The 12,814-nt window shown below is 38.2% G+C and overlaps 1 protein-coding gene and 1 pseudogene across 1 annotated transcript; both read left to right on the plus strand.

The window, feature by feature from the left end:
- On the plus strand, positions 1 to 685 carry LOC105484947 (integrin beta-1-binding protein 1 pseudogene; annotated as a pseudogene).
- A 7,714-nt stretch (positions 686 to 8,399) lies between these two features.
- On the plus strand, positions 8,400 to 11,657 carry LOC105484631 (regulator of G protein signaling 2). Its single transcript, XM_011746445.2, has 5 exons — positions 8,400 to 8,542; positions 9,536 to 9,637; positions 9,736 to 9,797; positions 10,365 to 10,531; positions 10,786 to 11,657. Exons 1-5 carry the CDS (start codon positions 8,433 to 8,435, stop codon positions 10,978 to 10,980), a joined length of 636 nt encoding a protein of 211 aa, XP_011744747.1. The 5' UTR covers positions 8,400 to 8,432; the 3' UTR covers positions 10,981 to 11,657.
- The last annotated feature ends 1,157 nt before the right edge of the window (positions 11,658 to 12,814 follow it).

The raw sequence follows: 12,814 nt of genomic DNA on the forward strand, positions 1-12,814 counted from the left end.
ATGTTTTGGAAAGGCAAAAAAAAAAAAAAAAAAAAAAAAAGACACAGTAGTAGCAGTTCCCAAAGTGGTGAAATCAGTACTAAGAGCAAGTCTGTAGATTCTAGCATTGGGGGCCTTTCATAGTCCAGCCCTGTGGCCAGTCTCAATGTAAATTCCACCAAGAGCTCAGGACAAAGCAACAATAATTCAAATACGTGTGCAGAATTTCAAATAAAATGTGGTGGTGCCATTAAGACACTGAAACTCTCTCAGAGAAAATGTCTTGAAGGGCTGCTAGACCTGATAAATTATATAGATGTTGCCGAGCAAGATGAAAAGTTGCCTCTTGTTCTTCCGGAGGAAAAATTTATAATGGGAATTTCCAAGTGTGATATAAGTATCAACATCAGATCAGTATGATATATTGTATAGGCATGTTCTATATTTAATCCTCTGGATGGTGTGTTATGATGATGGTCTGAGGGTGGAAAAAATCTTATTGGCTCTGAAGAACACAGATGCAAGCAATGATGAATACAGCCTGTGTGTTCATCAGTGCAACCAGGTGGAACAAACATAAGCAATTTGAAAAGTTCTATCTGCCACTTTTGACTCTGTATTAACATCTGAGAAATGTTGAATCCTGCAATCAAGTGAAAGTCAATTTATCTGAAAGTTCAGCTGTGTTCAAAACAGTTGTTTTCAATCTGCAATGTTGTACTATTACGGAAATATGAAGTGATCCCTTTTCTGGATTTTCTTAAGAAAATGCAATAAATAAAATATTGATTTTTTTATATTAAGATGTTTCATATTAAACAGTGGGGGAAAAAAGAAGCTAAAGAGTGGATACAAAGATGAGCAAACTTATTAATCAGGAAAATAAAGTTTTAAAAAGCTAGTGCGTATGGAATAAGCTTTAAATAATAAAGTCAGATCCACCATTTGCTAAAGATGACAGATAAGGCTGCTGTTGATGTAGAAGAAAACATGAACAGTGGAATTCTGAAATTAGATATAATGAATGCATCAGAGTATGGGTACTTCTAAAAATAAATCCAAAAGAATTCTGAAAAAATATGAGTAATGTTGCATAGTTAAATACAGCTCATCTAGGCTGGGCTAGGCCAAGTGGCTATCCTGGCTTCAGCTGGGCTTATTTTCAAATTTATTTTAGAAACTCTTAACCAGATGTTCACTGTAAATTAACTGAAGGAGATAAAATAGTTGACGCACTGAAAAATTATGTCTCCAAGTGAGAAATCTTCACTACAATCAGAAATGGGGGGAAATGCAGTCAGAAAGGGAGAGACAAAAGCTCCAGTGGCAACTTTAAGTCCTTCCTACAGTGCCCTGAGAAAGAGAAATGTTTTCACCAAATATCTAATGTGGAGATAATTCACTCTGTAAAGATAGTGAAGATGCCTACAAAAAAAGATGAAAAGATTAACATGTAAAGAGCTGTACATTTCCAAAACATTTTTAAGGAAGAACATAAATATTTGGGGAAGTAACTTCATTCAGAAAAATAACTCAAAATGTATCACCAACCTAAAAGTAAAATGCAAAACTATAAACTCCTAGAAGAGAATCACCAAGGAGAAAATCTAGATGACCTTGGATATGAAAATGAGTATCACATCAAGATACAATCCATGAAAGAAAGAATTGATAAACTGGACTTCATTAAAATAAAATAAAATAAATCTCTGCTCTGCAAAAGACAACATCAACGTAATGGAAAAACAAGTCACAGACTGGGAGAAAATACTTGCAAAGGGGATATCTGATTTTAAAAAACCTCTAATCCAAAATATACAAAGAATTCTTAAAACTCAACAATAAGAAAACAATTCAACTAAAACATGGGCCAAAGAACATACCAGACATCTCACCCAAGATAATAAAGATGGCAAATAAGCATGTGAAAAGATACTCTACGTCATATGTCATTAGAGAAATGCAAAATGAAACAACAACTTTAAAATGGCCAAAATCCAGAACTGACTACAGCAAATGTCAAAAAGGACATGCAACAGGAATTCCCATTTGTTGCTGGTGGGAATGCAACATAGTACAGTCACTTTGGAAGTAGTTGGTGGTTTCTCATGAAACTAATCATACTCTTACCTTATGATTGAGCAATTATGCCCTTCAATATCTGCCCAAAGGAGTTGAAAACTTGCACCCACACAAAAACCTGCACATGAATGTTTATAGCAACGTTTTCATATTTGTCAAAACTTGGAAGCAACAAAGATGTCCTTCAGTAGGTGAGTGGATAAACTGTGGTACACCTAGACGATGGAATATTTCTCAGCACTAAAAAGAAATGAGCTATTAAGCCCTGAAAAGACATGGAGGAAACATAAATGCATATTACTAAGTGAAAGAAGCTAATCTGAAAAGGCTACATATTGTGTGATTCCAACTATAACACTCCGGAAAAGGCAAAACTATGGAGACAGAAAACAGAAAATTGGTGGTTGCTAGGGGTTATGGGGTTATGGGGTAGGGAGGGAGGAATGGGCAGAACACAGAGAATTTTTAGGGCAGAGTGAAAATACTATGATGCTATAATGGTGGATACATGTCATTATAAATTTGTCTAAACCCACAGAACGTACAACACCAAGAACAAACCCTAATGTCAACTATGGACTCTGGGTGGTAATGATGTGTCAATATAAGTTTATCAACTGTCAGGTATTAGTAATGGGGTGGTTATGTATGTATGAGAGCAGAAGACATATGCGCTATCTCTGTACCTTCCTCTCAAATGTGCTGTAATCTGCTCTACAAAAACATTCTTTAAATTAAAAAGTAACCTTACACCACTGATGTGCCCAAAGGAGCATTTGAAAGGGCCCAAGACGACCACCAGGAAACTTCATAAATGAACAGATCCCCAAAAAGGAATGAGGATTCTGCACAGGAGCAAGACAGAAAAATGGACAAGAGTCACCTAGAAGAAACTAGTCCTACTACAAAGTTTAGCTGAAGGCCAGTCCTGAGAACTATGTACTATCATCTACCAAGCTGTCCAGGACATTTCCAGTATTGTTTTCTTTTAAATTCCTACAAAGGAAGAGTGCTATAAGTACTTGTGCATGAAAGATAAGTAGCCTAAGCACAACAAAGCCAAACAATGTGCCTGAGTTCTAAACAAATTAGGGCAGAGACTAGGAACAAAAACCAAGTATCCCAATTATGGACAACCCCTCCGCCATCCCACTCTCCTAAGGGTACTTCATGAAAAGAAATGCAAAATTATTCTGTCTTTTGAAACTGGGAACTTTTGAGGGGACTAGTGCCACATGGCAACTGTGTCAAGGCCTACAGATACCTCCTTAAAAGCATTATATTTTTTCTAATTAATTCTGTTGAGATTTTGGAATTTTTGTTTCAAAAATGTGTTTGGGAGAGAAATCCACAAGGTTTTAGGTTATTAGGAAGTAGTCCATGAATAAAAACCTGTGAAAACCAATTCTGAAATGGATTAATGCTCTCTACATACAAATAGTCATCAGTATACTGAAAAAGAAATACTAATATAAACAGATTCCTTATTTATTAGATGAAAAATGGCTTTCTTCAGACTTTAAAAAGGCTTTGTGATTATTATCACATAGATACTTAAAATTTTGTATTTTGTTAACTTACTATCCCCACATTTCAAAAAAGTAGTCGATAGGACACTTGACACTCCAATGGTTTGGCAAAATTTCATGGACAGAAATTAAAATCCCAGTCAAAAGAAACACCAAAAAAGAAATTCCTAGCTTTACCCTCATAGACAATATGCCAACTATGTAACCTATTTTATAAGATAGCATTTATATCACCTATTCTCCCCTGGTATTCCATGCACAAAAAGAGTGCAGCAGCAGGAACACATTGGAAACAATTCCCTTATTCAGACCTCATACTTATAGTCCTTTACCTTACAGACCTAATAGCTACAACAACCTTTCCAAGGTATTTCAATACATGTTAGTATTTTTTAGGAAAAACAAACAAACAAACACTTCATGACGCTCTTATTGCTGGTTTATGAAGGGCATCTAGATGTTTTTGTAAACAGGGGGCTATTAAATTTAAGCAGGACCTGCCTGCATTGGAAGTATGACATACTCCATATCATATACTTGGCATAAATTTAAGACAGAACCATGGAATTACACTAACTGGAAGTATCAACACAAGGACTGGTAAAATTATTAACTTAGCTATAATACATGTCAAAGAGGTTTAACCTGTGATTTATTTCTGACAAAAACACTCATTTTCTCTCAGCTTCTGGGTATGAACATTACATTCTCAAAAATTAATCATAATTTTTAAATCTCAGATCATATTGGGGTTAAGGAGTAAAGTACAAAATCTCATGGGGTCATAGTTTCATTCTGTTAAAGAATATTTCACCAACTAAAGTTAAATCGGACAAATTTTTTTTTAAAACACAGGCATTATACTTCTTTAAATATATTCGACAATTAGGGTAAAAAAAGTTTTCATTTTTTCCAATTACTCATCACCACATAGCATTTAACTTCCTGATTCTTTTTCCTTTTTTTTTTTTAACTAACGCACCTATTTAACATTTCATAAGGTAATCAATAGGTTTACAGCTCTCAGAAATTTGGAAATTAAAATATCTTACTAACTGAAAAAAGCAAAGCACAGAATAATACACAGAATTATACTTTTGTGTTTTTTAAAGCAAGTATCTTTGTTCCTAAATTCCTTTTTTTTTTTTAATCTCTTTTTTTTTTTTTTTTTTAAGAGGCAGGGTCTCCCTCTGTCACCCAGGCTAGAGGGCAGTGGCACCATCATGGCTCACTGTAGCCTCAAACTCCTTGGGCTCAAGCAATCCTCCCACCTCAACCGCCTGAGTAGATGGGACTACAGGTGCATACCACCATGCCTAGGTAATTTTTTTAAAATATATTTTTGTACAGACGGGGTCTAGCTATGCTGCCCAAGCTGGTCTTGAACTCCTGGGCTCAAGCAAGCCTCCTCCTTTCCTGGCCTTCCAAACTGCTGTGATTACAGGCATGAGCCACAGCATCCAGTGGTTTCTACATTTCTAAAGCATAAGTAGGAGAGTTATTTTATATAAATATTTTTAGTTAATAGGAATAGGAATTAATAATTTTTATTAATAAAATTAGCATAGAGTGGGAGCAGAAGGGAGAAGTATGATGGGAAATTTTTACTCTTCATAATTTAAGACACGCAAAATATATCATACAAGAACCTAAGATATGTTATGCAAGAAACTTGTATTTTTTGTTTGCCTTCTTCTATAAACTTTTAAAAAAATTATAAAAAGTTCATAAACTATCTGGAAAACCTCCACCACTAATCTGTTCAATCAATCTCTCCAGTAGAGGGCATGGTAGGTTCAACACAGAAAATGTATGGTTCGTTTATAAGCCACTCTCAAACTATGGTTTTGCTGCGCAACTTTTACAACCCACTGCATTGTTTCTTCCTCTACCACAGGATGGAAAATATGTGTCATCTTTATGTGGAGCAATTCTATTTAGCTAAAAGCCAGTTGCAACAACAAAAAGGGAAGTCATCAAAGATTCCAGCTTTCGTTTTACATATATATACGTAAATATACATGTAATACATATTACACATACGCGTGAAATATATAAGATGTATATATTCATGTTATATATAACATGTATATGTAAATATACATATATTGCCCTGTCTTTTAAAAGACATTAACATGGCAAGTTTTTGAGGAAAAGGTTTCTATAGCAGGTACTGCCTTAACTCTTAAAATTACACAGAGATACAAAAATTGCAAGTTGATTTACATCCAGATTTATTAACCAACCACATAATTTTCAGAGAAAAATTAATTTTCTGCCACCTGACATCAGCCACTGATCTGGGTTTATGAAAAAAGCAAAGAATTATATTAAATACAAAAACATCAAGAACAATCTATATTTAAACCAGTTGCTTACACAGGTACATGTATATTCACCTTCATTAATATATTGAGATGATTAAACTTCCTTGGTGTGGAGATCTCTGAAAAGTGTACTTAATTATTATTATTTTAAGAGACAGGGTCTCACTCTATCACTCAAGTTGGAGTGCAACGGCACAATCACAGCTCACTGCAACTTGAAAGCTTGAGCCTCGAACTTCTGAGCTCAAGCTCAGCCTCCCAACGTGCTGGAATTTCCAGCATGAACCACAATACCCAGCCTGAAAAGTTTAAATATTAATCAGTTTCCTTATTTTTCTGATTTGTTTATTATCCAGTGAGCATTTATTAAATATCTATAATGAGCTTGATCTTCTACAAATTTGTGTATCTTGTGTATTTGTGTACCTACAAATTTAAACCTTTTGATATTTAATAGTACCTACACATTTATAACCTAATTACCTCTGAGTTAATCCTCGTATGATTTTTCCATCGTGAATAGCTATGGTTTGAACATTTCCTTTTTCCACACATATGCAAATCAGCAATAAACTTTTGTACAGTACTTTAGAGCTTAGAAAAGACCTTTCATGTAAGAGTCACATAATATCCTCTGAGGCTGGCCAGAAACTACATGTTACTCTTATTACAGATGAGAAACTGGGACTCAAAGAGGTGTGAAGCTACTGTCCCAACAGTTACTTATCATTTACTGGTTAAGTCTAGGCTCTAATTAGGTCTCCTGACAGAAGTCCAGCTCTCTCTCTCTTTCTCTGCGGCCTCTTTGCGAGAACTCCTGGCCTACCAGCGAATTTAACTGTCTATGAGTGAATTCTAACATCTAAGGTTCTAAGTATAAAATATATTGAGGTTTACATTGGTGAGAAAAAGCAAGTGTCTGCGTATTACAGACAGCTGATAAATACGTACTGAGTCATCAGAAAGTGAAAATAGATGTAAGAATATTATGCAAAGTTTAGGAGAGGAAGAGCATATGCTTAAGGAAAAATGGCATTGAGTTAACAAGCATGTTTCAAAATATCTGTTACTGAAATCTACATGATTTTCCTCTCCACAATAAAGTCCACAACTGTTATCTTAAATAACTGCAGGTTTTGCCCTCTAAGTCAAACTTGGAGCTCCAACTACTGGCAGCTCACCGTAAGAATATATTAACTATTTCCAATTTTCTTTTAACAAGTCGAATACTATCTAGAGAAAATATCTGCAGCTTGGTTGCAAAGCCGCTTAAACATTTCATTGGCTAGTTCTGGTAATATTGTACGAAATCAACTCATTTTGTGGTTGAGGTAATCTATTTGTTTTTACCAATCAAGTCGTTTTAAAACCTTCAGGAGTAGAGATGATACTTGAAGAATTAACAAAAAACTTAATGAAGGAAACTGTTAACTCCTCCTCCCCCCTACTTTTTGCCAGTTATTAAAAGTTCTGGTAAATCCTAACTCAAAACAAGAATGACTCATGAGGAAATCCTGACTCCTTGAACTCATGATTCTAGTGCATTACAGCTCTGAAATATCTGTGTCTCCAGCTTTCTCTCCCACCATAAGGAAACTTGTGATTTCCATTTTGGCAGATGTGACCAAGGGCTCCTGAGGAATGACCCTATAGACAGACCCAGCCACTTGCCTAGTAGTGATCAAAAATGCAAATCCAATTAAAGCACTGTCTTCTGATAAAGTCACCTTCTCTTGTTCAATCCCTAATGTTCATTCCCAACGTGTTTCAAGACGCCCCAGCAAGCTGCAGAGCAGGTCCCACCCTGCCCCCGGGCAGTCAACGTTTCAGGTTACACCTTCCTTAAATTAAGTGGCAGAGAGAAACGGGGGAGGGTCTCCCCGTAGCCTCAGTTCATTGACCAGGGTGTGTCGAATGAGTCCCTACAGTAGGACAGCAAACAAGAAATGAGGCGCGGGGTCAGGGAACGCGCTCAAAAAAAGAAGAAAAATCCCACACTTCATTCAAAATCAGGCCACTGAACTCCGGCCTCGCGGCGGGCGACCTCCTCCTGCCAGGGAATCGCCGCTCTGGCCTGGGGCTGGGGAGCCCGTCAGGGTGGGTGGGTGAGGGAGCGACGTAGCCTCCGCCAGGCCGCAGCCAACTTCGGCTCTCTCCCTCTGCCGCAAGCCCCCGCCTGGCCGCCACGCTTCAGCAAAAGGTCGTGGGCAACAGCCCACACTGAAAAGTCCCTGTCTGTTCGCACACCGGCCCCAGCTGGCCGCTGCTATGTAGTCCGAGTGCGCAAGAAGCCCGGGCCGCAGACGTCAGCAGCGCCCTGGCTTCCAGACCCTTCGGCGTTAACCGAGACTGCCGCTGGCGGGCGCTGACCCCATCCCAGTGCCCGTTTGCAACCAACCAATCCGCGTCCTCTTGAGGCGGGGCCGGAGCCGCGAAGCCCCGCCCCGCGGCTTCTTATAAAAGCTGCGACGCACGCCCGGCAGCAAACAGCCGCGGCCCCAGCGGGAGGACGATAATGCAAAGTGCTATGTTCTTGGCTGTTCAACACGACTGCAGACCTATGGACACTAGCGCTGGCAGCGGCCACAAGAGCGAGGAGAAGCGGGAAAAGATGAAACGGACCCTGTGAGTATGGCTTTCTTCCCTCTTCCGCCACCCCTGCCACACACTGCGAGCTGCAAACGCGGTACTTTGGGCTCGGCTTTGATGTTAGGAAACTAGCCCGAGCCTCTGCAGGGGAAAAAAAAAATCGAAAAGGTCAGTTTGTTAAGGTTAAATCTGGGTGATGCTCGGGTAGAGTTTAGGAACCGAGGGAGATAGTTGATATGAGGGCGGTGGTGGATGCGCTAAGAAATTGCGGGTTGGCTTTTTGTCCTCCTGCATTCAAAATGACATCAGAATCCTGCGGCTGAAGCGCGTCCCCAGCATGCATACGTTTCATGATGAGTTCTCATCAGCTTACACAGCTCCTGGAAGGAGATACTCTTGCTGGTTGTGAATATACTCGTTTAAAATCCATTTTTGTTTTTTAATTATAGAGCAGATCTCACCCAGTCATGAATGTGGAACAAATAATTGTTCTGCAGCGTCTGCTTAAAAGAAGTGTTGTAGGTGGGGAAGGAAGAGCGCAGGGGAATCAGTCACCCACCTCCTTGTACACTGTCTCTGGCATGCTCCAGAACCTCTTGCTCTAAAGAGAGAAGCGTGGGCCGGCTCCAGACAGTTCCACGTCTGTCCTTTTCATTAAATTGTAAAACCCCTCGGAATTGTAATTAACCTTGCAAACAAACTGATGCCCTTTGTGAGCCAGAAATAGTATCTGCCTTTTGAACTAAATTCATTAGCAATTCTTTAAAATACCCTACTGATTGTAGGTAGCCCTGCCCTTAGTTGTAAAACTAGTAGATACGATCAGATTAATGGATGAAACTGCTCAGTACATGAGGTTTAAATGTTAAGTGGATAAGACTGTTATTTGAAGAGTTCTTGCTTTGCCTTATGCGGTTTGTCTCTAGTTACTGGGTGACTTTATTTGGTAAAAATGCGTTCAGCTGCAGTAGCATATTCAAGTGTTGCTACTTAGTGATTATCTTTTTTAAATTTTTTTGTTTGTTTTAGTTTAAAAGATTGGAAGACCCGTTTGAGCTACTTCTTGCAAAATTCCTCTACTCCTGGGAAACCCAAAACCGGCAAAAAAAGCAAACAACAAGCTTTCATCAAGTAAGTTGAGAATCCTGTACTTGCAAATGTTAATAGTTGCTGAACTGAAAAGGGGAACTCTGATGTGCATAAGCTAACATGCAGAACCTCTCTTGCAGACCTTCTCCTGAGGAAGCACAGCTGTGGTCAGAAGCATTTGACGAGCTGCTAGCTAGCAAATGTAAGTTAACTCTTGAACTTTAGCCATTGCTAATATTGCAAAAGCCTGCAAAGGCTGGGTCCACACAACAAAAGAGCAGCTTGCCTGAGGGGGATTAGACTGCAGTCACTATTGGATAAAGCCGTTTTTCTCTCCTTTATTTCCCAGGGTTTAACCATGGAAATAAATGCATGTATTTCCTCCAGGTGGGGAAGAAAATCAGCCTAAAAAAATTAAAGTGGCAGTTGCTTATAGTTAAGGTTGAGTCAGTTTTTCCATTGCATACAATGTGTTTTCAAGAGGCTTAGTTCCCAGAGAATTTATGTCTCCCCTATAAATATTTACTTTGCATTGACAGCAAAGTACTTATATTTTTGCAGCAGAGGGCCAACATAAGCATTTTGCCTACTGGTATCTTCGTCTTTAAAAAGCTAAATTTTGAGAATTACAGGTTTAAGCGAAATCTAGAAAATTGCTGTCATTTAGAAATAATTAAAATGTGAGGGAGAAGTACTAGGAGAAACATAAAGAATCATTTGGTCACTCGGTTCTTCACATTCTGCATGCTTTCTTTTCTCCCCCCTTCAGATGGTCTTGCTGCATTCAGGGCTTTTTTAAAGTCGGAATTCTGTGAAGAAAATATTGAATTCTGGCTGGCCTGTGAAGACTTCAAAAAAACCAAATCACCCCAAAAATTGTCCTCAAAAGCAAGGAAAATATATACTGATTTTATAGAAAAGGAAGCTCCAAAAGAGGTAAGGAAACAAGTTCCTAAACTGAGCACAATCTGGACATTTTTAGCACAAAAGTGAAACAAAATAAGGGCAAAGTGGGGCTAGAAGGAGGGGTAAAAAGTCCCCCCATGTTGTAGCTTTCAGTTATGTTCAAGTTCTTCTGTGACTTAGGTAGTAAAGCTAATCACACATAATTTTTATTTTTTGTTTTCAAATACTAAATTTTAATCTTTAACTCTGAACACCAAATAAACAACTTTTTTGTTTTATTTCAGATAAACATAGATTTTCAAACCAAAACTCTGATTGCCCAGAATATACAAGAAGCTACAAGTGGCTGCTTCACAACTGCCCAGAAAAGGGTATACAGCTTGATGGAGAACAACTCTTATCCCCGTTTCTTGGAGTCAGAATTCTACCAGGACTTGTGTAAAAAGCCTCAAATCACCACAGAGCCTCATGCTACATGAAATGTAAAAGGGAGCCCGGAAATGGAGGACATTTCATTCTTTTTCCTAAGGGGAAAGACTGACCTGCCATAAAGACTGACCTTGAATTCAGCCTGGGTGTTCAGGAAACATCACTCAGAACTATTGATTCAAAGCTGGGTAGTGAATCAGGAAGCCAGTAACTGACTAGGAGAAGCTGGTATCAGAACAGCTTCCCTCACTGTGTACAGAACGCAAGAAGGGAATAGGTGGTCTGAACGTGGTGTCTCACTCTGAAAAGCAGGAATGTAAGACGATGAAAGAGACAATGTAATACTGTTGGTCCAAAAGCATTTAAAATCAATAGATCTGGGATTATGTGGCCTTAGGTAGCTGACTGTACATCTTTCCCTAAATCGATCCATGTTACCACATAGTAGTTTTAGTTTAGGACTCAATAACAGTAAAGTGTTTACTATGTGCAAGGGTATTGGAGTTCTTATGACCACAGATCATCGGTACTGTTGTCTCATGTAGTGCTGAAACTGAAATGGTCCATGTTTGCATTGTTAAAAATGACATGTGAAATAGAATGAGTACTATGGTGTTGAAAACTGCAGTCTCCGTTATGAGTGCCAAAAATCTGTCTTGAAGGCAGCTACACTTTGAAGTGGTCTTTGAATACTTTTAATAAATTTATTTTGATAAATAATATTGAACACTTGGAGTCTAGATGTGATTTTATTTTTGATAACTGGAAATGTGGCAGATAAAGGGAAAACATCTTTATAGTGAAAGACATTTCAGTTTGCCTGCCTAGTAAGAATTGACAGTCTTCAGAACTGAGAAATGATAGTTGCAGACAGACAATTCTTTTTTTAAAAACCTATAAGCATTATGTAGGCCTAAGGAAGTCACATCCTTAGAACCACTGCATTTATGCTTTCTAATCTTAAAAAAAATCAAGCTTGTTGTTAATGAAAATAAACACTGATCTAAAGCCTCCTGTGAGCATCTAAGTACCAGCTAAATACGAGAAGTAAACGTAATGGAGACAAGCACAAAAATTCATATAATTAAGCTTCTCAAATCAAGGAGCCAAATAAGGTCAATGTAGGCCTGTCTTCATCTACTTTTCATTGGTTCCAAGCTCACCCACAGGTACCGGCATGGGCTTCCAAGATACATACCTGAAATTGTTCCTTTCCATGATGTATCAATACAAAATCTCAGAATTTTCCTGACTTGCATGCCTTCATTTGGCCAATAAAGAATCTGTGTTACTTTAGGTAATGATAAAGTCAAAAGAAGGGCGCTTTTGTTTCTTAGACTTAAATCCAGAAATATGCTTTTTTCCACTTGAGAAAGGAAGCCCTTGAATCTGTTTTCAAACTGGTGAATTATTAAAAAACACCCCTTCCTCAGCAGGCTGTTTTTTAAATGTCCTTGATTATGGTCTTAATACAAAAGGAGGAGGAACCCTGATTTTAGAGTTGGAAGACCTGACCCAAAGTAATCATTTCTCATAGCTTTGTGACCTTGGGTGTCCCCATTGTCTTCCCTGACTCTTCATTTTAAACCTTCCTGCCTTTCTAGTTCTATAAATTAGTAAGGGATTTTAGAAATCATAAAGCACTAAGAATTTTCTGATTTGCCAAAAGAAAAATTGACCTCCAGTAGTTTACCGTTTCCATTGTGATTGCACTAATTTTCACCTTAGCCAGAGTTTCTGGCACTAACAGGCACAAGCTCTATTAGAGAGACTGCCTTGTCTACTCCTGTATCACCGGCAGCCAGAATAATACAAAACAAGTGCTCCATAAATATTGATTGAATAAATGAATCCAAAGAGTCATTGAAACAAATATTTCTTTGG

Source organism: Macaca nemestrina, chromosome 1 (assembly GCF_043159975.1).
Source record: "Macaca nemestrina isolate mMacNem1 chromosome 1, mMacNem.hap1, whole genome shotgun sequence".
Classification (NCBI taxonomy): Eukaryota; Metazoa; Chordata; class Mammalia; order Primates; family Cercopithecidae; genus Macaca; species Macaca nemestrina.

Coding starts and splice junctions, on each gene's coding strand:
- LOC105484631 (XM_011746445.2), top strand. CDS start 8,433: ATGCAAAGTGCTATGTTCTTGGCTGTTCAACACGACTGCAGACCTATG. Junction 9,638..9,735: donor AAACAACAAGCTTTCATCAA/GTAAGTTGAGAA, acceptor CCTCTCTTGCAG/ACCTTCTCCTGAGGAAGCAC. Junction 9,798..10,364: donor CGAGCTGCTAGCTAGCAAAT/GTAAGTTAACTC, acceptor TCCCCCCTTCAG/ATGGTCTTGCTGCATTCAGG.